Source organism: Antechinus flavipes, chromosome 5 (assembly GCF_016432865.1).
Source record: "Antechinus flavipes isolate AdamAnt ecotype Samford, QLD, Australia chromosome 5, AdamAnt_v2, whole genome shotgun sequence".
NCBI classification, from domain to species: domain Eukaryota; kingdom Metazoa; phylum Chordata; class Mammalia; order Dasyuromorphia; family Dasyuridae; genus Antechinus; species Antechinus flavipes.
In genome coordinates this window covers 8,068,901-8,095,471 of record NC_067402.1, presented here as the reverse complement: position 1 = coordinate 8,095,471, position 26,571 = coordinate 8,068,901, and the positions used below count along the sequence as shown (strand labels likewise).

Genomic DNA, 26,571 nt, shown 5'->3' with positions numbered 1-26,571 from the left:
TGAATTTTAAAATCTAGAGTTTTGGACGTGATTTTAAGGACCTTCTAGTCCAGAGGGGTCAAATTCATGGGATCAAAGTGGCCTTCCAGGATGCGTCCTGAATTAGATGGAATTGGGCGATGTTTAACAAAATTAATAAGAACACAGGGGGGTATAGATAGGTGGTTTTAAAGTTTCTATTTAAGTTTGCCACCAGGGATCGACTCCTTTCCATCCCTGAGGGACCATTGCCTCAACAACCCACCCACTGAAGTTTCCCTGGGACCCTCAATGGACAGGTCCAAGCCTAGGCTTCTGTCTTTGTGTCTCCTGTTGATCGTTCTTTCTGCCCCCTGGGCCAGAGTCTCCTGCAGGAGCTGGGCTCTTTTATTTGTGTCCTTTTCTCCTGTGGGATGAGCTCTCAGCAGGCATCCCCGGGCATCCCCAGCAGCAGCCCCTGCCAGAGGTGATGTCCGGCCCTGTGCCTGGACAAAAGTCCAGGCAGGTTAAGCAGGTCAGGGGGCTGTGGACAGGACAGAGCCGTCCTGGAAGAAGGGGAGCCTCCGTGCTCTCTCACTCATTCGGGGCCGAATCCATCTCTCCTGGGCCTCCTCTCCCCACTAGTGCCGCCGGCATTGAACGGGCTCCACTTGTGGTCTGTGGTGATTGGACGGAAGGCCACCAGGGATGGCCGGAGACCATTACATTAATTTCATTTGGGATTTTGGCCAGCATCACTGATCGGTTCTCCGGAGGTGAAGGAAGACTATCAATCATTGGACCACCGAGCTTCAGAGGATGGTATTAATTAGGTTTATACTGTAGTTAATAAAGCCCAAATTTGACTATTGTAATTACTTGTCCAGAGTCTGAAATGCAATTATGAATGTATATATCCCTAAAGTTGTGTGCCAAGTGAAAGCCGCAGTGGAGGAGCCTGGGGGGCCGGCCTCCTGAAATGCGGTCTCTCCTCCTTCATTTATTTTCACTGCAATAAATATATCTTGACCTTTTGGACTCGAGTTTATCTTCCCAAGGCAGTGGCCCAATGGAAAGACTGTTCTTTCTAAATAAACCAGAGAGTTAATTTGAAAAAGTCAAGTTCTGTATTCCTTGACATTTAGAAATGAATTAATTATTCATAGATGTAGATTGTTGAGATGTTGATTTGCTTTTTAGAAAGAAAGAGAGAGTATGAAATGCTTTCTGTGATCTGGTATCAGCCCATGCTTGAAAAAACAACAAAACCAAATTTAAAAATTACAACTTTGTGGCTAGAGCCCCAGCCCTGAAGTCAGGAGGACCTGAATTCAAATCTGGTCTCAAACACTTCATACTTCCTAGTTGTGTGACCCTGGGCACGTCACTTAACCCCAATTGCCTCGACAAAGCAAGCAAATAAACAAAAAGCCCTACAACTTTTAAACCCCATGACAAAAATTAAATCTGAGAAATGGGCCTCAAGTCCCTATAAAATGAGAGCCCTTTTATCTTGAGAGCTACAAAGTTGTGCTTCTCAGTTTGGGTAATGGGATTTAAATTCCCCTGATTTTCATAGATTTCATGTAATTTGTATATTTTGACATTATATGTTTATCTTTTACCTTAAATATTTGATGTTGCCAATTGTTTTGACATCACCATGATTTCCAGATATACTATTACCCGGTAAGCCTTGCTTATGAGAAAAAAAGAGGACCCAATGAAAGAAACTGACACATTCATTGATCTGGTTTGACAGTGTGTACAGCATTGTGTACCCCTAGTTTTTCACCTCTACAAGGAAGTGAAAAAGCTGCATTGTTTTGCTCCTTTCCTGGGACCTCATTTAAATGTGTGTGTGTGTGTTTATTTAAATTATTATGTATATTATTGACTTTATTTTCCTAGAACTGTTTATTTCACTGCCTTCTGGTTCATACAAAGCTTCAGTCAGTCAGGGAGCATTTATGAATCCCTTACACTATGCTAAATTCTGAGGATTAAAAAATTAGCAAAAATAGTACTTGCCTTCAAGGAGTTTCCCTCTGAAATTCAGTTGTCTCCTTCTATTAGGTCATAAGTACCTTGGGGACAGAGAGTATATCACCTTTTATCTTCACCTGTAGGGCTAAGCACAGTAAGGGGAAAATTGTAGGTGTCTAATGATTGTTTTTTTTTTTTTTCATTCATTTAAATATTTGACTAATTCCCCCCTCTCCAACTGCTAGTATCCTCTCTTTTAAACTATTTTGCATTTAACCTATATTTGGCCTATATTTGAATTTATTATCTTTAGATTTTATATTCTCTCTATTTTTATCCATACTTCTCCTTATTAGAATTTTAACTCATTTTTTGGGGCTTCGTGTCCCCTAAGATCCAGCAGAGAGCCCAGTGCCTGGTAAGAACCTAATACTTGTTGATCGATAAATGTCAATTACAAACCATGGGCCAATTTCAAATCAGTTCAACCAGCACTTATTAAGCATCAAGATAGAAATCTCACTGTGAAACTGAAATAGTTCCTGCCTTCAAGGAGCCTCCATTCAGTTCTCTCTGAATGTTCTGAAAAATATATTTGATGAGTGACTATTGAATTTTTTCTTAAAGTTTCTAGTTATATTTTCATAGTTGAATCATCTTGAAACAAGTCCTTAGACAACACACAAATTCAAAGATTTTCCTTTGGGAGGAGGAATATTTTGAATTTTTCCAATTCAAATAAAATAATTGCAGCTCTTTGAATGTTTTTGAACGTTTGATTTTTCTTCATAATTATTTTTCCTAAATGTAATTTGATCTCAGTTTCTATTATTGACAAATTAATTGTGATTGCACATATTAATTAGTTGACTCATTAGCATTATATTATTAATGGTCAAACCTTCTTGGAAAAGTTGACTGATTTGAAAAATTACTTTCCCTTTTGTGTATAAGCTCTCTGAGTAACCTACATAAATGTAAACATTTAAATTTGTTTTACGTGCAGATTTTGAAAGTCTGCAATAGCAATATTTTGGTTGGGCATGCAGAGACAGATACGGCATTTAAAAATAGCTCACTACTAGGGTTAGGATTTTTCTTGGTTAATTGTGGTATTTATGCAAGAAATAATTCTTCATTAAGATTTTTATGCACAGTAAGATGCCTCATTATGGGTTCTACCTTCAGGGGTTCTAGGAGAAGAAAGAAGGGAGGAGACAAGTTCATAGGAAGACGGGGATGGATGTGTGTTATGGAATGAATAACCAGGTTGTCTGCATTTAGTTATGCTCTCCCCTTTGCTGGCCATTTTAGCCTGACCTAAACAAACACCCAGGGGGACGTGAGAATCTTGCAAATTAAAAATTAAAAAGAAGAGATCATAAATGTTTCTTGTTGAGCTTTAAGGTCAAATTCTGATGTTTCCGCTCAAGCAAGACAGGCGTCATTGAAGCCTTAAAAGTCTGGAGTTAATTAATTCAGTTTAGGTGTAGAAGACAATAAGAGATCAGAGCCTCAAGTTTTGGCATTTTGTGTTGAAATGGAAAGTCAGACACATCATTTACAATTCCTGTGAAGAGCTCTAGCTTCCCATCTGGAGACTTTCAGATATGCGCATCTTTTTGTTGTTCCTACCTTTCAGTCACGTCCAGCTCTTAGGGACTCTGTTTGGAGTTTTCTTGACAAAGATACTAGAGTGGTTTGCCATTTCCTTCTCCAATATGTGCAGCAGAGATTCCTAAAGATTTGGGAATATTTCTTTAATATGGAAAAGGATGCTGGTTATCCAAAGTTTTTTTATGTTGGGGAACAGATTATGATTGTACAGACCAAAACATATCCCAGAGAACAGGTGGGAGAATCCATATCCAATCCCACCCACTCGGACCTCCTTTCCCTTACAGACTTCAAAGCTTTTACCCTGTATAGAAATTTGGATTCTGAGAATCTGGCTAAGAATCCAACAGGGAACTTAACAGATCTTTTAGGTTATAGAAAAAAAGCATTGCTATTGCTTCGATGAAGGTGGATTGCTGTTCTAGGTTAAGCTGGTACAAGAGTAAGGGCAAACAGGAAGCTGGATTCTGTTCTCGGGGTGGTTTGCAGGGAACAAGTGCAGCTTGGGAAGTGGCAGGACTACAGAGTTTCTGTTTCTGGCCTGGTGCTTTGGAGGAATTGCTTTGGCAGGTATTTGGAGGATGGATTGAGAAGGGAGGGGCTGGAAGTAGGAAAGCCAGGTAAGATATTCCTGGAGTCCAGGCAAAGGGACAGAAGCTTGAACAAGGGATAGATGGGAGAGATGTGAAAATAGGACTGACAAACCTTGATGATTGGATGTGTGGAATGAGTCAGGGCCAGGCTGGTTCTGGAGAGAGCATTTGACTGGTCAGAGGCTGTTTTGGGCCTTTCTTTAATTTTCTGACAAATATAGAACATTTATTGTAGATTTTGTTTGTTTATTGTAGATTTTGTTTAAGTTTATTGTAGATTTTGTTTAATGTTTATTGTAGATTTCGTTTAATGTTTATTGTAGATTTTGTTTAATGTTTATTGTAGTTTTTGTTTAATATTCATTGTAGGTTTTGTTTAAGGTTTATTGTAGTTTTTGTTTAACATTTATTGTAGTTTTCATTTAATGTTCATTGTAGTTTTTGTTTAACGTTTATTGTAGTTTTCATTTAACGTTCATTGTAGATTTTGTTTAATGTTCATTGTAGATTTTGTTTAAGCGCCGTCTGCACCAGTTTATTCGGAGAACGAGCTGTTCTGACTTAGGGATTTTTGGGGGGCCGCTGGGGTGTGGTTACTGCAGATTGCCATTCCTCAGGTTTCCACACTCAAGCATGACCCAAGAAACACTTGCCATTTCTCCGATTTGCACTTTGCTTATTTAACTTGTCAAGGAAGACATTGATTCGTTTAAGCAAATTGTGAATCTTTCTTCCCAAGCGTGGAAAAGGGAGAGTTCATGTTCTGCTCTGTGGGAGACAGCGTGAGGTAAATAATTTGGGTTTAGCTGCATTCATACTGAATCAATGAACACAGAAGGTAGCTTGGGAAGCCTTTCGGTGGTGGGGTACGGTGAGGCGAATGTGAGGGAGGCTGTGGAGGCAGAATGATGGTCTCGGGATCCCAGCTCTAGTGCTGGAGAGGACTTCAGACTCTGTCTAGTCCAGCTCCCTCCTTTTAGACATGGGGCCCAAAGAGGTGAGTGACTTTCCATATGTCATACGGGCTGTAAGCATTCAAGGTGGGACCTGATTCCAAGTGCTTTGGCTTTCCAGGTAGGATCCTGCATGCTGTAGCATCCCATCCTCAGCTCATTGACGATGAGGGGCAAGGGGATGTGAGGGTGGAAGGTTAATTGAAAAAGGCCCCAGGGCTTTGAGCCAAGGTAGTTGGCCATAGACAGACATTAAGAAGTTGGAAGGGGGGAAGCTAGGAGGGGAACGGGGATGGAGCTATGAAGGAGGGCAGGAAAGCTGGGAGGGGAACGGGGATGAATCTGTGAGAGAGGAGGAAAGCTGGGAGGGGGACGAATGAATCTGTGAGAGGGAGGAAAGCTGGGAGGGGAACGAGGATGGAGCTATGAAGGAGGGCAGGAAAGCTGGGAGGGGAACGGGGATGAATCTGTGAGAGAGGCAGGAAAGCTGGGAGGGGAACGAATGAATCTGTGAGAGGGAGGAAAGCTGGGAGGGGAACAGGGATGAATCTGTGAGAGAGGGAGGAAAGCTGGGAGGGGAACAGGGATGAATCTGTGAGAGAGGGAGGAAAGCTGGGAGGGGAACAGGATGAATCTGTGAGAGAGGAGGAAAGCTGGGAGGGGAACAGGGATGAATCTGTGAGAGAGGGAGGAAAGCTGGGAGGGGAACAGGGATGGAGCTATGAAGGAGGGCAGGAAAGCTGGGAGGGGAACGGGGATGAATCTGTGAGAGAGGCAGGAAAGCTGGGAGGGGAACAGGGATGAATCTGTGAGAGAGGGAGGAAAGCTAGCAGAGGCTGTCCAGGAGCAGCCCTGAGTGAGCAGCCATATTGTATAACAGAAAAGTCAAGCAAGAAGCAGACTAAGAAAAGGCCGCTGGAGTTGGCCCTTGGGATGGCGAGCTTGGTGAGAGGCGATTGGAGCGATGGAGGAGAAAGTGTGCAGAGAGGAGGAAGCAGAGGCTTCCAGCAGCTGGCTTCTCACTCTGTGCCAGGCTCATATCTATTGCTTCATCCCCCTGAGGAGGAGGGTGGGGCGGTTAGCTCTGCCCGGGAAGGTGCTGCTGTGGGAGGAACGCTAGGTGTGTATGTGTGGGTTGGGGGGCACTTGGGGGAAGGTTTCCCCAGAATTCCCATCCTAGCTGCTGATCCCATGGAAGAGCAAGAGGAGGAGAAAGGTGGGGGATGGGGTGAAAGCTTCTGCCAACCCTGTGTGTCTTTTCAAGCATCTCTTACACCCTCAGCCACAGTTGTCCCCCAACTCCCTTTTCTGATGCTGTTTTCCCTTCCTCATGAGCTGGTCCACCTCTGGCACTCACTGGGAGCTCCTCGGGTTCCTGTCTGTGTAAGAGAAAGCTTTGTGCTTCCTTCATGATTTAGACACACACCAATAATCAATCCTGAGCCAAGCCGAAATCCCTTAGTGTAAATGAGCAGAACAAAGCCAAGAAGTCTCCCTTCACCTTTGCCCCTTCTCTGCCCTGCCCCCCAGCTTTCAAGGATGCCTCCTGGAATTTTTGAGGTTCCGAGCTTCCTTTGCTCCTTGAGGAGCCATAAAGTTGTGTCTAGAAGAGGAGGAAGAATTGAGGCATCTTGACTGGCTCCAATCCACCAGGGTCAGAAACCTGGGCTGGGATGCTTTCTGGGGGAAAGCCCAGCTCCAAGGTCAAAGCCCAGTCACTGTTCTCTGTCAGTGAGGAGATCATCTCTGAGAGCGGGATAACGGATGATCTGGGTATCTCATAGGGAAAGGCTCCACCCGTGACCTCTGTGCACGTTCTTTATGTGTGGCCTTAAAAATCCATATTTTCCTTAAACAGGTTCAAGGCACATCTGTAACCCTGTGTCCAAATGGCCAAGATCTCCAGAAAATCATCCTAGGAGACTGCTATAATTTTGTTTGCATAAATGTAAGTACCGAACGCAAGAGATTCAAAACACATGCTTATCTGGAAAAACAGAATGAGAGCTATCCGTCCATCCACCCATGCATCCACCCATCCATCCATCCATCCATCCATCTGTCCATCCATCCCCCCATCCATCCATCCATCCATCTGTCCATCCATCCCCCCATCCATCCATCCATCCATCCATCTGTCCATCCATCCGCTCATCCCCCCATCCGTCCATCCATCCATCCACCCAGCCCACCAGCCAGCCAGCCAGCCACCCACCCACCCATCCATTCATCCAGCTTCCCATCCCCCCATCCATCCATCCGTCCGTCCATCCATCTACCCATCTGTCCGTCCATCCATCCCTCCATCCCCCCATCCATCCATCCATCCGTCTGTCCATCCATCCCCCCGTCCACCCATCCGTCTGTCCATCCACCTAGCCTGCCAGCCAGCCAGTCACCCATCCATCCACCCCCCCATGTCCTTCTGTCTTTCCCATTCTATTTTTCTATGTGTATGTCTGCATACGTAATAAATATCATGTTCTACATCCATATTATATCTCCCTACGCACATATACTGGAAAGAGAAGAGTGAGAAGAAGGCTCTGGGCACAAATTCTCCCCTTCCAATCGGTTCCTTCCTGGCTTTGGGGTTTGCTTTGTCTCTTGAGGAAAGGGCGGCTAGTGTATTCACAACACCCCCTCCCCCCCATTTCTGAAGCAATTTCTTCAGATATTGCTTTGAGTCATGTCTGAGTGTTGAGAGACCCATTGGTCCGTGTGGTTGGGTAACAAGTGCATCATATGTGTTCCTGATTCTTAATTCACCTGGCTAATCCCTCAGGACAGTTTCCCAAAGGTCACATTAAATATTGCTCCTTTTGATTGAACGCCACAATTAACTTCCTTGGGTCATCTAAGGCTGTGCCTTTTTTCTTTCCTTTAGACGAAGAACTCCGATTTTCAGCCTCCCCGGCAGCTGCTGGCTGGGCTTGCAAGCGCAGCCCCTTCCCCTTTCTATCCGATTGCTGTTGTCTCGGTAGGTGTCGTGCCCCCCCCCCCCCAGTCGGAAGGAGTCTGGTTCCCTCGGAGTCCAGGGTTTGCCAGTGCGGCCCTTTGGAGGGGCAGGGACGGCTCGCAGGACTCCAAGAAATAAAAGACCCTCACCCCACAGCGGCGCTCCCTCCCTCCCTCTCTTCTCTAACCCTCAGGCTCCATATCTCTTTGTATTTGTAATGGTTTGTCACTTTAGCAATTTGTACCGTTAATGGTGCAAGAAGAGGTTCAGTTCAAGCTGGCTCCGGGCTGGCTCTCACTAGAAAGGTCACTTCAGTCAAACAGCTGGCTAATTAAGAGAGGAGATCACAGGGATGCCCCCTCCCCCACATCCTCCTCGCCTCTTGCCCAGCTGTTTGGCACCGTGCAGACGGGCCGGAGCTAGCACGCTGCCTCCACAGCCGGCTTCCATCAGGGCATAAATCTGGATGAAAAGTTGGGAAAGAGCACAAGCAAAGGAAGCTTTGTTAACAGGGGCTTCGCGCCGGCTCAGAATGCGGAGCTCTGGGAGACCCGGGAGCTCGTCTGGCTCGGCTCCCCCATTCTACACGGGAGAAAATGGCTCAGGGAGAAATCTGTGCAAGGGGACAGAGTGGGGAGGAGAGCGGGAGCTGCCGACCGGTCACCAGGTGCCGTCTGGCCTAACCCGCGTCCGTGGCCAGCTCGTGACCAGGGTTTGATGGGAAAACCTGTGGCCTTTGCTGCTTCCTGCCGTGTCCAGATCAGGCTGCGCTGAGGGCCGGTCGGCGGGGCCATGGCTGACCAGGAGAGTGGAATGTGGGGTTGTCCGGGATCCCCTCTTTCTCCTTGAAATAAGGTCTGTCTTGTAAATGCCAGTTTCCTCTGAGGGAGCTTCCCAGTCCATGCATCCTGGCCCAAGCTGGATGTTGGGTGTGGATTGTTATTTCTCCCAAAAGAATATAAGCTCTTTGAAAGTAGGGACTGTTTCTTTCTCCCTCCTTCCTTTCCTTTTTCTTCCTCCCTCCTTCCTTCCTCCCTTCCTTCCTTCCTTCCTCTCTCCCTTCCTTTCTTCTCCCTCCCTCTCTCCCTCCCTTTCTCTCTCTCTTCCTCCCTTCCTCCCTCCTTCCTCCCTTCCTCCCTTCCTTCCTTCCTCTCTCCCTTCCTTTCTTCCTCCCTCCCTCCCTCCCTCCTTTTCTCTCTCCCTTCCTCCCTTTCTCTCTCCCTTCCTTCCTTCCTTCATCTCTCCCTTCCTTTCTTCCTCCCTCCCTTTCTCCCTCCCTTTCTCTCTCTCTTCCTCCCTTTCTTCCTCCCTTCCTCCCTCCCTTTCTCCCTTCCTTTCTCCCTTTCTCCCTCCTTTTCTCCCTTCCTTTCTTCCTTTTTTCTTTCTTTTTTTCTCTCATTTACCCCAAGGTATTGCTCATTGGTTGAGCTGTTCTCCGTAGGGGATGGCCTTTCGATTCTCCCTTGCTGCTAGCACCTTCACCTCCAAATGACTTTGTAGTTACATTGGATATACCCATACAGATAGATAATAATAGCTAACATTAACAATAATAGCTAACATTAATATTTGGGAAGCTCTCAACGTATGTTAGTCCATTTAATTCTCACAGTAATAATAGGGAGGTGGTTACTATTAATATCACCATTTTACAGATCAGAAGACTGAGGCTAAGATAGATTTAATTGATACACCTGGGGTCACACAGTTGGTAAATATATATTTATCTTTCTTACTCCATCACTCTACCCATCGTGCTGCCATGTTGTCCCTCTTGATATAATGGAAGTTCCTTGAGGGCATCCCCTGTTCATTTATGTCTTTATCTTCATAGCCTACCTAGGACAATTCCTGACATACAGCTGGCAGTTAATAAGTGCTTATTGCTGGCTTGAGCCCATTGTCCTCGGCACTTCCTAAGTGTGGGGCCCCCAGGTCCTTCCCTGGGGCTTGTTGTGATGGGAGATGAAGCCGCTCTTGAAGTCTTGGCTAACAGGCTCCGCCCTGGTAGGTCCCGTGGGCCAGACCGTCTCTGTGGATGGGCCACGGGCTGGGGGCCAACCTGACCACTTGGCCGGAGGATGGTGACTTTTCCTCCCCCGGCCTCTCTCACACCGGCTCCGTGAGGGAGCTGCCTGGACAGAGCCAGACTCGCTCCTTTCTCCCAGCAGCCTCTGGTCTGGAGATGAGGGGGGAGGTCCACAAATAGCTGCCCCTTGTCCCTGGCCCAGAGGAACCAGCCCCCCGCCGCCCCCCCCCCCTTCCCCGAAGTCTGGCTGGGCTGAGGAGCCGCCGAGGGAAGGCCGCAGTATGGAGATGGAGAGGTGGCTGGGCCGTGGCGGGTGCGGAGGCTCACAAGTGCCCATGTTCTGTTTGGGGCCGTGGGGAGTGTGGGGGCTCAGAGCGGAGGCTGGAGCTCAGGCCTGCTTCTTAGGAGATGCTGTCTTTTCCTTGCTGGCCGTCCTCCCCAGCCCTCCCAACCCTCCTCAGTCTACCATCCATGACTACGAAACTTGTTCAAAGTCTCGTAAAAATCTCAGGGAGCTGAAATGCTTGGTCTCAAATCATGGATTTGTTTTCCTTCTCTGCCTTTTTGTCTCCCAAGCCTAGCCCAGCCCCCGTTTTTTATTGGGTGCTTAAGAAATATTTGTCCCATGTTCCCTTTGTGACTTTGTGAATGTTTCAAGAAGAATGAAGGACAGAGGCAGGGATCCCTCGTTTCCTTGGGGGGAAGGTAACCTGTAAGTCTGCCTTTCTGTCTTTCTCTTTTTCTGTGTGTCTCCCTCTCTGTCTCTCTTTGTCCCTCTGCTTTTCTTTTTCTCTCTGTCTCTCTGTCTCTTTATTGCTTTCTCTGTCTCTGTCTTTCTCTTTCCCCCTACCTCTCTTTGTCTCTCTGTGGCTCTGTATCTGTCTCTCTCTGTCTCTTTCTCTCTTCATCTTTTTGTTTCTGTTTCTCTCTGCCTCTCTCTCTGTATGTAAATATATATATATATATATATATATATATATATATATATATATACTTACACACGTATATCTATCTATCTATGTACTTACACACATGTATACACACACACACACATCTGGGCAGATATTTAGGCTCCCTTTGTTGGGTCCCTTTTAGGTGGTTTAGATCAACTTCTCTCTTTAGGAACTGCCCAAATAGCGTGTGATTTGAAAGTATGAATGAAAAAGAAACAAATAATAACCCATCAGTGTCTGGAAGGTCACCCTTCCTCCTATATATTTTTTTAAATTTGTTTTTAGGAGGGGGAAAAGCCCTTGGCATTTCCTGGCTAAATTAACAGTATAAGTAACCATTAAATGATTCCAAATTCTTTGTATCTGAGGTCATAGCAAGAATTCATTTTGAGTTGAAAGATATGGGTTGATAAAATAATTCTTACCTAGGGTGTGGAGTGAAAAGAACTGACTGTTTATATGTCTTTTATGAGCACACAGACTGAGAGTTATATGTATAAGCTACAGTTTCTTTTACGGGTAAGACCCAAGGGATCCCTGATTGAGGTATTATTCTTGGCGCCAACATGAGTGGTCATTCCGTGGCCCGCAGAGGGCTCTGGAGCTCTGAGCTTTAGACTTATTTTTCAGAAGATTACTGCTGTCAGTTGAAATGATTTTTCTTCTGGGAAACATTTATGACAGCCATGGATTAGGAGTTTTACCCATTCCCTTCTTTGAATGAAATTAGAGTTTACTTGTAGCCACCACTGCTTTTCTGGTTTGTCTTTGGAATCAAGTTAGCCTTTGAAAACAAAGACCCAAACCTTGATATTCATGCAACGGTTCTGTCAGTGCTTGGGATAGAAGACTAAATGCTTTTCTGCCTAAATAAAACATGTTATCTGCACAGGGAGTTTATGGCTTCTAAAATAATTTCTTTTCTAATTCATCTAAACTATTACTAGCTGTTGACAAGTTTGATCCAAGGATGCCATGTTGGATTCCAAAGAAGGTGGGTTCCAGTCTTGCCTGTAATTCTTCCAAGCTGTTGAGTGATCTTGGGCAGGATATTTCATCTTTACGAGTTTGTTTCCTCATTTATAAAGTGATGTGGATTTTGTTTATATTATCTGCTTTACGGAACTCTGAGTTTCCATCGAGACAATGTAGGTAATTTGTGAACATCAAAAGTACTGATATAAACACCAGCTGTCTTAACGATTCTTTAATGTTATTTATTTGGTTTTTGCAGTAGATCTCTGATTAATTTATAGAGAGAAGTCTTAAGTGAGAAAACTCCCTTTGCCTATGGAGACGGCAGTTTAGGGGCAGAGTTACCTGGGGCACTGAAAAGTTAAGTAGTTTGCTCAGAGTCACACAGATAGTATGTTTCTTGGGAGGACTCGAAACCAGATCTTGAGGTGACTTTCTTGATAAAACAATAGTCATGAATAATAATAACAATAATATCAAAACAAGGATGATGATAATAACAATTGTTTAAATGGTTATTTGTAAGAATTTTCTGCTTTTCTTTGCTAGTGCCTTCCACTGGGGGCGAGGGGGGGTAAGCCTGGGATGCGAAATGATTCATTAGGGATGTAGGAAGAAAATAGAAGAACTTCAACTTGAACTATTTTTTATTTAAAAAATAAATGTGCTTTATTAATATTGAACATATTGCTTGATACTGTCCGTAAACCAGATGGTCATGTGTGCAGTACATGAGGTGCCCTGAGGAAAGAATGAGCTGTGCAATGTGGAGGAATTGATAGTGCCATGTTTGCCCCATATGTTTCTTTCATTGTGTTGGGATTTTGGAATTTGTAAGTTCCCAGTTAGGTTTATTTCCAGATTATGTTACCTAGTTTTTAACTAAAGTAGTCTTTAAAAAGGGATAAATGGATTCAGTGATTCCACCAGGAAACAATGGACTCAAGATAATGCTAATAATGCAAAAGCAAAAATAAATCACTATGTGATGGATTCCACACTTCTTCTACTCCCGGGCCAAGCTCTTTGTCAGCAACACCATGAAAAAAGCCAATGATGATCTAGTCGGTTCTGAGCAAAGTTTCATAAGAATACAACATCACAGAAATATCATTTGAAATATGAATTTTCATGAATAAATAAACATTTTAAAGCACCTACTATGTTCTAGGCACAATGTTAAGCCACGGGGGTAGAGAAAAAGGCAAAAGAGATCCCTGTCCTCAAGGAGCTCCCAGTCTAATGGGGGAGACAACATGTGAACAAATATAGGCAAAGCAAACTATAAGGAATCATTAACAAAGGGAAGACTCTGCAATTAATGGGGCTGGGGAGGGCTTCCTCTAGAGTATAAGCTTTTACTTAAGTCTTAGAAGAAGCCAGAGAGATCAGTGGTCAGAGCAGAGGAGGAAGAGTGTCTAGGTCTGGGGGACAGATAGTTACAGTGGCCTGAACTGAGAGATGGATGCTCTGGCTCACAGAGCTCCAGGAGACCAGGAACGTGGGGTTGACAACTGGAAACAGGAGTGGTACGTTATAGAGGCTTGGAATACTAGATAGAATATTTTGTATTTGCTCCTGCAGGCAATAGAGCCCTGGAGTTTACTAAGTAGGGGGGATGATGTGGTCAGATCTGAAATTTTAGTAAAATCCATTTGTAGCTAAAAGGAGGATGGTCTGGAACGGGAAGAGACTTGAGGCAGGCAGACCCACCAGCAGTCATTACCACAATGGCGACATGGTGATGAGAGCCTGCTTAGGATGGGGGTTTTGTCAGGGGAGGGGAAGGAGAGTGCATTTGAGGGGTGTGGCGGAGGAACAGGCCTTGGCAATTGCTTGGATGTAGGGGATGAGAGACCATGAGATGAGCTAGATTGTGAGCATGTGGACTTGAGGGAATAGCAGTGTTTTCTACTTTAATGGGAAAGTTAGGAGGTGGCTGGGGTTTAGAAGGAAAGAAAATGATGCAGTTTGGGACATGTTGAGTTTAAGGCGTCTACTGAAATCCAATCTGAGAGTCCTGAAAGGCACTTAGAGATAGGAGATTGGATATCAGCAGAGAGATTGAGGCAGGAGAGGAGATGGTCATTAAATCCATGGGAGATAATAAGATCGCCAAGAGAAGTCGTATAGATGGAAAAGAGAAAATAGCCCTGGACAGAACCCCGAGGGACACCTATGATTAGTAGGACATGCTGTGGAGGAGGATCCAGCAAAGGAGACAGAGAAGGAGCTGTCAGAGAGAGGGGAGGAGAGCCAGGAGGGAGAGGATAAGTATCCAGGAAGAGAGAGTGGCCACAGCCTCAAAGGCTGCAGAGAAATTGAGGAGTGAGAAAAAGCAGCTAAGAGGTCATGGCTAACTGGAGAGGGCAGTTACGGTGGAATGATGAGGTCCAAGGATGGACTTTCAGGGGCCGAGAGGAAAGGAAGAGGAGAGAATGTGCAGGGACATACTGGAGAAGTTTACCTACGAAGGGTGGAAGAGATATAGGATGACATTGTCAGTGTTAAATCTGGTCCTTTGTATGCACTGGGTCTAGAACTATTAGATAGTGATCGTGTGAAGCAATCATCCCTAGCAAGACATTTAAAAACTGAACTTTTGTTGTTGAATATTATGTAAGTGATTAAAGGCGTACCCATGGATTTAAATTTGGAAATCTAATTTTCGAAACTTTAAAAATGTTCTGAAGAACTTCAATGAAGTTTTAATCCTTTTGTTGAAAATATAAAAAGCCAGCGCCTTCCCATTAGTTTGGAAGAACAACTGATTGATATCAGGGAGGAGAGACATTGACAAGCCGTTTTCAAGCATCAACTTTGCAGAATTTAGGGATGGATCTTTCTAATGAGGACTTGACATCGTCGGTGCAACTAAGCAAACATGTCTTAGCTGGTGAGGCAAGTTTTACCAAGAGCAATTAAAACTAAGTCCATGTGCCCTCTATATAGTTCAGCCAACCTGGTTTTCTTGGTCTCCCTCACATCCCACATTCTCTTATCTAGTATCTCCATGATTTTGTCCTGGTTTCCCCAGTATCCAGAATGCACTGCTTCCTAAACACCTGAGATTTTTTCAAAGCTCAGGTCAAATGTCACCAAGATTATCCCGACCCAAATGCTAGCGCATCTCCACAATTAACTTGTGTGTACTTGAGACATAGATTGCATTTACTTATGTGCTGGTGGTTCCTTACTAAATATAAACTTCTTGGTGCCAGAAGTATTAATTTTTTTGTTTCTGTGCACAGAAGGTGCTTAATAAAAGCTCCTTGATTGACTGCTCCATGACTAAGCAGGTTGTCATTAGTTCAAATATATTTATAAACTTTTAAAACAAAATAGATTATGAATGGTTAAAGAACCTTCTTTATAACCTACTCAATAATGGCCATCCTGCCTCTGCTTGGTATCCCTCCCAACACAGCCCTTTCTATGGCTGGATAGATCTCTGAGTGTCTGACATAAAGTAGTTGCTTAATAATTGTTTGGTTAATTAGCAAGTTTGTATTTCTATTAAGCTTTAGTTTACTTCTCAATAACTTCCACTCCTCACTTCTGAATCTTCCTCTGGAAAAAAGTAGAGATTAGTCTGGTCCTTTTTTCATAGAGCAGCTCTTCAGATACTTGAAAATCACTCTCAGGTCCTCCCTCAGTCTTTTCTTCTCTAAGATAAAGTTCCTCGACTCCATCAGCTGATTTTCAGGTGGCAGGGTCAAAATCAAGCCCCTCTACCATCTTGATTGCTGTCCTTTGTACTTTCTTTTATCGATATCTTCCTAAAAAATGGCATCCCGGAGAAATTGCACTCTTTCTGCTTCTTCTGTTCTGATATTAGTGAGTAATTTTCCATTTCCCCAAAGCCCAGAGTATTAGAATGCGGCATCAATCCTTTTGACTCATTGTTACAGCCCCTAGCAGAAGCAGCCCTTGCACTGTGAATTTTTTAGGGAAAACACTATTGCCAATTACCATTTTATCCCTGCAAAGAATCACTTTAAAAGAGCAGGGCTAATAATGGCAGGTGGTTTGAGTCTTAGATGCATTTAAAAATTATTCAGTGATGTTTCTTTTTATATGTAAGTTATGAAATTGTATTTTACGATTAAGGAGCTTAATCCTTTAAACATGGTGGCAGATCATTCTAGTGCCTGCAGGCCACATTTATTATAAAGAGCAGGATGCCGAGGTGCTATGTTTCAGGGATTTCTCAGACTTGCAAACTGGGAATATTCTTCAGCAATAAGAAAGCTCTCTCTGCTTCAGCCATGATTTTTGTTGATCGGTCGCCATTTGTGTTCCTTCCATAGTCCGTGCCTACGGTGCCCTTGTTCCTTTGTGCTGCCTTTCAGGGGACTTTCCCCTCCATTGTGCAGCACCCCTGGATGTCCTGTGCTCCCCACTTCCACCCTTGCAGTATGATTTCTTTCTTTTTAAATTTTCTTTGGGACCCTTTACTTGAATTCAGACTTTATTCTTTGCTCTGTATATGTTCCTCGAGGACAGTGACAAGGTTGCTTTTTCTTTATCGTCCCAATACTTTGCAGAGCCTCCTGGCAGAGATCTGTGACCACTTAAATGGACATCCCCCCAGGAAGTACCAAGTGGGTACAAGATGTTTGCGGATCCTATCATATTATACATGGAGGGAGAAAAGCTTTAGAGCTTGTATATACATATATATGTATATATACATATTCATATATATCCACACGTATACATACACATATATACCCATACACACATACATGCACATACAGCCATACATATATATACACACACATAAATCCATACATATCCATACATATCTACAAATGTATCATTATATCCATAATCCATAAACATCTATCCATCTATGTAGAAGACATCCATCCATATAGACATATACATATATATGCATATGTATCCATAATCCATAAACATATGTTCATCCATATAAATATACATATAATAAATGTACATATTTAGTGATTACGACTAGATATTGATCTGGATCTAGAATTAAAGAAGAGAAGGCTAGATTGTCTCCAGGAAGTTGTGAGACTCTTTTAATGACCTCAGGTTTTTCCTTGAGATACAGTTTTTCTTTCTTTCTTTTCTTTTCTTTTCTTTTCTTTTCTTTTCTTTTCTTTTCTTTTCTTTTCTTTTCTTTTCTTTTCTTTTCTTTTCTTTTCTTTCTTCTTTCTTTTCTTTTCTTTTCTTTTCTTTTCTTTTCTTCTTTCTTTTCTTTTTTCTTTTCTTTTCTTTTCTTTTCTTTTCTTTTCTTTTCTTTTCTTTTCTTTCTTTTCTTTTCTTTTCTTTTCTTTTCTTTTCTTTTCTTTTCTTTCTTTTTTGTAAGATAGTCAGGGTTTAATGACTTGCCTAAGATCTCACAGCTCTTAAGTGTCTGAGATTGGATTTGGACTGACTCCCAGATTAGTGCTTTATCCACTGTGCCACCCTAGCTGCCCCAGATCTATCTTCTTTTTTTTTTAATGCAAGTTTATGCAAATATCAGTATCTGAACAACTAGAAATGAATATCTTATAGAGGGCAAGGGAAAAGCATCTGAGGTGTGTGAACAAGCTGGAGCCTTTAACAAACGAGGGACTCCCGAATAGAACAGGAGCACGGGATGTTTTCAGGGAACTATGTGATTGAAAGGGAAGATGGTTCTCTAATATTTTGGGGTTGTAACCTTTTGTGTCAATCCCCATCAACTTGAATAAGAAGCACCCACTTTGTATGGGGCACTGTCCTGAGTTCTGGGGATACACAGAAAGGTAGACGACAGCCCCTGCTCCTAGAAAAGCCCTTGTCTAATAAAAGAGGCAGCAAGCAAACATCAATGCACACAAACATGATGTGTAAAAAGATAAATTTAGGTCTCTGATTCATTTGAAGTTTATCTTGGCACAAGCTGTGAGATGTTTGTCCAACTCTAACTTCTTCCACATTTCTTTCCAGTTTTTCACAACAGTTTTCATCAAATAGTGAGTCCTTATGCCATTTATTTAAATTTTTGTGTTTGTCAAACAGAAGGCTAATAGATTAATTTGCTTTGATATGTATATAAAATGTATTAGATCTCTAGACAGAAAAGTTCATGACCAGAAAAGAGTAGAGAAGCTCATAGGAGACAAAATAGATAAATTTCATTATATAAAATAAAAAAAAAATGTTTTGCAAAAACAAATCCGATAAATTTAAATTTTTAAAAAGAAGCAATCAATTGATGAAAAATCTTTTTACTGAGTTTCTCAGATAAAGATCTTTTTTCATGATATATAAGAAACTGATTTACATTTAAACAAATAATTGAAAAAGGGTCTAAGCAAATGAATAGGTAGGTTTCAATGAAAGAAATATCAGTGGCTATATGAAAAAAAAGCTCCAAATCACTAACAATTAGATAAATGTAAAATAAAGTAATTCTGTGTGTTTGATGCTGAGGGAAGTGAGCAGAACAAGAGAACATCATACATAATAATAAGATTTTGTGATGATTAACTTAAGTGGACTTGGCTCTTTTCAACAGTGTGGTGATTCAAGGAAATTACAATAGATCTGGGATAGAAAATGCCATCTGTGCTTAGAGAGAGAACAATGGAGGTTGAATGTAGATTGAAGCATAATATTTTCACCTTTTTGTTATTGTTTGCTTGTTTTTTTTTCATGGTTCTTTCATTTTTGATCTGCTTTTTCTTGTGCAGGATGACAAAGATCAAAATATATTTAAAAGAATCACACATATTTATCCTTAGATTGCTTGCTCTTTTTAGGGAGGAAGGAGAAAGGGAGGGAGAAAAATTCAAAACACAAAATTTTACAAAAATGAAGTTGAAAACTATATATGTGTTTGGAATAATAAAATGCTATTAAAAATAAGTTTAAGGTCGAGTTGCCCATGTGATATGTAGATTGAAAGGTCTAATAGGTTGTTTGTAATGTGAACTGAAGAGCTCAGAGTCAGCCCAAGGCCGATTTTTTTGATCCTGGTTTCATCAGTTGTAGAAATGGTAATCAAACCTAAGGGAGTTAGGAAGATAGAGAAAGAATATAGAGAGAAAGAGAGCAGGACCTAGGAGAGACTCCTGTGGATTATCTACTGGTAGGAGTGATGATCTAATAAAGGAAACTAAGAAAGAGTAACCAGACAGAGGAAGAAAGAATCAAGAGGGAGCAGTGTTGGGAAAATTCAATGGGGTCCGAGGAACCAGGTGAAGGTCATTAACAATGCCAGATGCTCCAGAGAAGTTAAAAAGTATGAGGATTGAGAAAGGCCCAGTACATATGGCAATTAAAGATAAAAATAAAAAGATAACTTTAAAGAAAACTGTTTCAGGTGAGTGGTGAATTTGGAAACCATACTGAAGTTGGTTGAGAAGTGAGAGGATGTGGAGGCAATGAGTGTAAATGGCTTTTTCTCAGAGTTTGGCTTAGAAAAGGAAAAAAAAAGTGAAGACAAGCTTTAAAGGAAATGGGAGGGCTCAAGTGAGGGATTTTTTTAGGACAAGAACAAGACATTTGTAGGTTGCAAGGAAGGAGCTAGAATGTAGGGAGAAACTGAAGAGAGGAGGATGATTGTAAGAAGTAATCTACTTTTGAAACTTGAGGATTTTAGATCAAAGGTAAAAAGAAGGAAACATTGGGAAAAGAGTGTGAAATGGCAATGACCACTAATCTATTTTTAAACCAAATTGACTATTAAGACAAAATAAAAATGATTTTTTGGTTCAATGGTAGAGGCATTGTAATGGGGACTAACTTTCATTCATATAGAAATTTTATTCTTAGAATATAGAAATTATTATTTTCTTCATAGCTTTTAAATGTGTATATCTATCTTATTACTGAATTATTAGTAAGTTGTTATTCAGGTGAAATTTAAAAAAATCAACAAGATTAGAAATATATGTTTCTATATTGTTTTATGCTGTTTTCTTGCTGAACTCCTGGTATCAAGTCTTGCTCCATTCTTGTGGCTGCCCCAACTGAAAGGGCTGGAGAAAAAGACGAAAGGCATTTTATGAATTCTATGAATCTGGCCCCAACCAGCTTCTTCCTGGCCCCATTCTGATCTTGGGCACGTTTCTCAATCCTTTGTGTTTTCTGGCATGCCTTGATCATGGCTTTCCGCTTAAGAATCTTTTTCTCCTTTTAAAAACTTCATTTTAACAAAAGGAGTTAAAACAGAAAGCAATATTTAGCATGTAAAATACAAGGAGGAGAATGAAGAAATGAATAAGGAATATTTAATTTTGGATTAATGCCAAGAATATAAATCTTTATAGTTAATGCCATCCAAATGTTCAGGGACACAAGGAGTTCTTAATCTTTTTTCAATATTGGACTCTTTTGGGAGTCTGAATTCTTCTCATAATCTTGTTGTTTAATGCAGAAATAAATAGATTTATAGAGGAAACCAGTCATATTTAAATACAATTATCACAATCAACAACTAAATTTAGAGACTTAAGGTTAAACCCATATGATTTAAATGGTCTGGAGATAACCTTAGTAATAACTCACAGTAACTGCTTATATGGTAATGAGCACATTTTCAGATGTAGAAACCAGCATTTTTCACAGGTGACACCATTGTTCCTATATAGAAAAAAAAACTGCCTTGAATTAAATGAGTTTGCAAAATTTTTATCTGTAGTTTTAATTTTGTTTTTATCTATACAAATTCAGAAATTTTGTGTTCTCTTAACATTATTTCCCCCAGTTTTCCAGAGTAAAAAGGAGATTGATTTATATGTTGTAGATGAAAAGTCAGCCAAGCAAATCGATGCCTTATATTAATCACTGGAAATTCTCTGAGTTCTTTCAACTTCTAACTCAGAAAATTTGTCACAGATGGCATAGCTTTGAGTGGAATAGAAATTTCTTTTAGAAGTCATTAATCAACCAAATCAACTTTGAACATAATATACTCTTAAAAATCACAATACAAATATGAAAAAGAATACTTGCACAGAAAAATCGCCTCACACAACAATCCAAGGAAATGCTTACATTATGATTTATTCATTTTTTTTAACAAGTAGTAACAAATTCTAGCTGGGAGGTGAGTTGACATAGTAAATAAATAGGTCATAGAGCTGGAAGTTGATAATTGATGTTCCAGGTTTAGCTCTTGCTGAATGGGAAGGTGATATTGGGATGCCATTTTTCTTTTCAGGCTGTCATGTTCATCATCTGAAAAATTAAAGCGTTAGACGAGATAGTCCCAAAGGTTGTTTCCCACTCAAAGGCCAGAGATTAAGTCCTTAATAAATGCTCTGGCTAACTATGAAATTGTGAAATTTTTATTGGATATGGATAATTTGATCGTTCGTCAGTGGAAGGTGGGTGGCCAAAGGATGGGAATGAACAAAAATTCTCAAAGGAAGAATTTTAAACTGTTAGAGATCATATAAGAGACTTTTAAATCCCTAGTAATAAGAGAAATGTAAATTAAAACAGCTGTGAGTTTTTATCTCACATCTACCCAACTGGCAAAGGAAAGGCGGAATTAGAGAATGTTGAAAGGACTGTGGAAAGACAGGAATATTGACATTGCTATTAGAAGCTGTAAATTGGTTCAACTATTTCAGAAAGCAATTTGCGGTTATGTAAATAAAGCAAGTAAACTGCCCATATGTTCTGATCCAGAGATCTGCTTCTTTGACATGTACTCTAAAGGGTCAAAGACAGAAGGGTCACCTATATAACAAAAGATTTATAGCAACATTTATTTCTGGTAGCAAAGAACTAGAAACAAAGCAGATGTTTATTGACTGGAGAATGGCTAAGCCAAGGGTAGTTTTGTTGTTATACTTCAATTGTTTTTCAGTCATATCTGATTTTTCGTGACCCTATTTGGCAGTGTTATTGGAATATTCCTCCTTTACCTCATTTTATAGATAAAGAACCTGAGGCAAACAGGGTTAAGGGACTTGCCCCAGAGTCACATAGCTAGGGAATGTTTGAGGCCAGATTTGAACTCCCAAAGATGAGGTTTTCTGACTCCAGAACTGACATTCTATCTCCTGCACCTAGCTGTCCCCAAACCCGACAGTGGTACATGAATATAATGGAATGTTACTCTGTCATGAGAAACAGTGAAATGAGGAACTCAGAGCAGGATGGGAATACTTCTAGGAAGAGCAGAACAAGGAAAAGAATATTCACAATGACTAGAACAATATATAAAGAAACAACACCTATAAAACAAAGCTTATTAAATTCTATATAAATATAATGACCAAGCTTCATCTTGGAAAAGAGATGAGGAACTGTATCTTCCTTTTTTTAAGAAGTAAGGGACAACAGCTAGGGAATATTGAAGATTCTTAGACATAATTGATATGTTTAGTTGTGCTAAATTACTTTTTCTCTCTTTCTTTAAAATCACTGTTATAAAAGATGACTCCCTGACTAGAAGAGGAAGGAGAGAGCTATGCAGAAATAAGTGTAATCTAAAAGTAACCAAAGAAATCCCAATAAAATTAAAATTAAAAGTATGTGAGTACTAGGCTTTATCCCAAAGACATCCAGGAAAGGGAAAAAGACTTAATTGTAGAAAAATATTTATAGCAGCTCTTTTTTGTGGTTACAAAGGATTGGAATCAAAGGGACGTTCATCAATTGGGGAATGGCTAAACAAGCTGTGGTATATGATTGTAATAGGATATTATTATGCTATAAGAAATGAAAAGCAGGATGGCTGCAGAAAAAAACCTGGAAAGACTTACATGAATTGCTACATAGTAAAGTGAACAGAACATTGGATATAGTAAAAGCAATATTTATCAGTGAAAAATTGTGAATGACTTAGCTATTTTCAGCAATGCAATGGTCCGAGACGATCTCAAAGGACTAATGATGAAGCATGTTATCAGCTCCACAAAAAGAACTGATAATGAGGTGATTCAGAGCAATTCCAATAGACTTGTGATGGAGAGAGCCATCCAGAGAGAGGACTATGGGAACTTAATGTGGATTTTCACCTTTTTTTGTTGTTATTTACTTGCTTTTTGTTTTCTTTCTTATTTTTCCCTTTATAATCTGATTTTTCTTGTGCAGCATTTCATGTGGAAATGTTTAGAAGAATTGCACATGTTTAACCTAGGTTGGTTTACTTACTGTGTAGGGAAGGGAGGAAGTGGGGAAGGAGGGAGAAAAAGTTGGAGCACAAGGTTCTTTAGGGGTAAATGTTGAAAACTATCTTTGCATGTATTTTGAAAAATAAAAAGCATTATTATTTTTAAAAAGAAATAAAGGAAGAGAAAAAGAAAACTGCTAGTATTTAAATAGAAGCTGTAACATTTTTACTTTCTTTTGTTTTTTTTTCTTTTATTTGAGTATTTTTCTACAAAATGACTAATAGGGAAATGTTTTATATAACTGCACATGTATAATCCATAGCTGATTGCTTACCATGTCAGGGAGGAAGAAGATAGGGAAGGAAAGATACAATTTGGAATTCAAAATTTTAAAGAAAAATGTTTAAAAATTTAAAAAAATGTGGGGTGATGGTATGGGATGAGATATATGGAAAATCAAGGATGAGCCTGGGTGATTGAGTGGATGGTGGAACCCTCAAGAAAAATGGGAAAAGTAAGAAAAATTTTGCAAGAAAGGTACTGAGTTCACTGTGCAATGTATTGAGTTTAAAATATCTACAGGACATCTATGTCAAGATTTACAGTAGACAGCTGGAGACAGGACATTGGAGATCAAGAAGTAGATTTCAAAATCATTTGCGTAGAAATAATAATTAAATCCATGGGGGCTGATTGAGATGTTATAGGGAGAGAAAAGAAAAGGATCCAAGATAGAGCCCTGTAGGGCAGCTTTAATTATTTTATTGGCTGACTTGGATGGGGATCCAATAAAGAAGATAGAAAAGGAATAGTGAGATAGGTAGCATGGAATAAAGTCATGAAAACCTAAATGAAGAGAGCATCAAGGGCAAGAGGGTGATCAGGAACGTGAAAAACTGCAGAAAGTCAAGAATGGTGAGTATTGAGAAAAGGCCATTAGTTTTTGAAAAATAAAAAGCTATTATTATTTTTAAAAAGAAATAAAGGAAGAGAAAAGAAAACTGATAGTATTTAAATAGAAGCTGTAACATTTTTACTTTCTTTTGTTTTTTTTTCTTTTATTTGAGTATTTTTCTACAAAATGACTAATAGGGAAATGTTTTATATAACTGCACATGTATAATCCATAGCTGATTGCTTACCATGTCAGGGAGGAAGAAGATAGGGAAGGAAAGATACAATTTGGAATTCAAAATTTTAAAGAAAAATGTTTAAAAATTTAAAAAAATGTGGGGTGATGGTATGGGATGAGATATATGGAAAATCAAGGATGAGCCTGGGTGATTGAGTGGATGGTGGAACCCTCAAGAAAAATGGGAAAAGTAAGAAAAATTTTGCAAGAAAGGTACTGAGTTCACTGTGCAATGTATTGAGTTTAAAATATCTACAGGACATCTATGTCAAGATTTACAGTAGACAGCTGGAGACAGGAAATTGGAGATCAAGAAGTAGATTTCAAAATCATTTGCGTAGAAATAATAATTAAATCCATGGGGGCTGATTGAGATGTTATAGGGAGAGAAAAGAAAAGGATCCAAGATAGAGCCCTGTAGGGCAGCTTTAATTATTTTATTGGCTGACTTGGATGGGGATCCAATAAAGAAGATAGAAAAGGAATAGTGAGATAGGTAGCATGGAATAAAGTCATGAAAACCTAAATGAAGAGAGCATCAAGGGCAAGAGGGTGATCAGGAACGTGAAAAACTGCAGAAAGTCAAGAATGGTGAGTATTGAGAAAAGGCCATTAGTTTTTGACAATTAGGATATTATTATTTACTTTGAAGAGAGAAATTTTAATGAATGATTGCACAACTTTGAGAATAGAGACTTTAAGAAGAGAGCAAGAAAGGAAATAGAGACTCTTATGGTAGACAGCCTTCTCAAGGAGTTTATCCCATGAAAGAGAGGAAAGATACGGAGTTGTAGTTAGCTGCAATGGCTGAACCAAGCGAAGGTTTCTGAGGAGTCCTGGGCATGTCTGAAGGCAGTAGGGAAAGAGCCAGTGGACAAGGAAAGATTGAAGATAAGTGAGAGGATGAAAATGATGGAGGGGGCCATCTACTGGAGAAGACGGGATGCAATAGGGTCGCTTATGGATATGGAGAAAGAGAACCACTTTTCGGGAGAGACAAGGTTGAAAAGGGAGATGATGACAGTAAAATGGGGAGAAACTCTCAGTGTTTTCAGTGAAACACGAGGAAAAGTGCTCACCTGAGAGGATGGGGGAAAGGGAAATGCTAGAAAGTTTGAGGATGGATGAAAAAGTCTGGGAAAGCTGTTATGAAGAGTGTCATAGAGTGTCAGTCAGGGAAATGTAAAAGCCTTATCTTCTGACAATGAGGGCCTAGTTGAAATTAGGTAATATCAATAAGTAGGGCGTCCATTCAACATTTTGTAATTTTTCTCTATTATCATTTAGCAGCATGAGAATAGGGCCAAAGGCAGTGAATTGTGGGAATAATTCAAGTCGAAGGCTTTATAGGGAATGGCAATAAGATAAGAGGGGAAAGGGACTTGAGCAGAGTTGAATTGGTTCACTAAGAGGTCCAGTGCACAGCATATGACCTAGGAAAGAGCTGAACGACTGTGTGATGAGGAGGAGGAAGCATCAAGAGTTTCTAAGCAGAGGGACAAGTAGAATGGTAACAGATAGAAGCAGGTTTGAATACAGAATTAGGAGATTTCAGATTTCACAGTCACTGGAGATCTTACCAAGCTATTGCATTATAACAAATATGACCATTTCTGTGTGAAACTAAATTTCAGTGAGGAGTAGGTGTGGAAAAGGGAAAAGTTGAACTGGGATGTTAGTGTTGTTTAAGGGAATATTTTTGGGCTCCTTGACACTTCCTAATTTGCAGGAAAGAGTTGAAAAGTAAAGACTGAGCCAGGTGCCAAACGCATCACAGAAAAGAGAATGTTTCCGAGGTCTGTAGACAATAGCTGCCAGAATTTTGATGAGATGGAGATGGATTGAATGAGCCTCAAGGGAAAAGAGGTCCTTGAGGGTTGATGGGAGAGGCAATGGGGAGCAAGCCATGCTCCAGCTCCCCCACCTTGGTCAGTGAGTGAGCTGGGGGAGGGAGTGCAAGTCTGGCCAGCGCCAGAAAGGGAGGCCAGGATGGCCATGTCATCTCAATGAGAATTATAGAGGTAAAGAGTAGGAGAAAAAATATTTTAGACAAAAGCAAGATTGTTACCCGTGCAGCAGTCAATGCAGAGTGCACAAGGGAAAGGATGGGTGGGTTAAAGTGGGGCATTACAGGGGCTGGGTTAAAAGGGATGGTGCAAAGCAGTGAGTGGTTTGTGGGGAAAGAAGAATAATGTCTAGAGAAAGAGAAATAGGATCCGGATCACTGGGATAGGGTATGACCCAGTGTGTGTTTGTCCATCTGACCCTTATCCAGATTCCTTGGAGCGGGTCTCAGGATGGAGTTCTCTCAGGTTAGGGGGCAAATGGAAGGAGTGGCTGCAAA

General features: G+C 40.9%; 1 protein-coding gene across 2 annotated transcripts in view; it reads left to right on the top strand.

The window, feature by feature from the left end:
• Positions 1-26,571, top strand: part of CRPPA (CDP-L-ribitol pyrophosphorylase A) — a 229,155-nt gene that overhangs the window by 81,111 nt on the left and 121,473 nt on the right. For both annotated transcript variants that reach the window (XM_052000593.1, XM_052000592.1), the window contains exons 7-8: positions 6,966-7,055; positions 7,995-8,087. In XM_052000593.1, the coding sequence (XP_051856553.1) occupies positions 6,966-7,055; positions 7,995-8,087 (183 nt within the window). The remainder of the gene's footprint in view (positions 1-6,965; positions 7,056-7,994; positions 8,088-26,571) is intronic.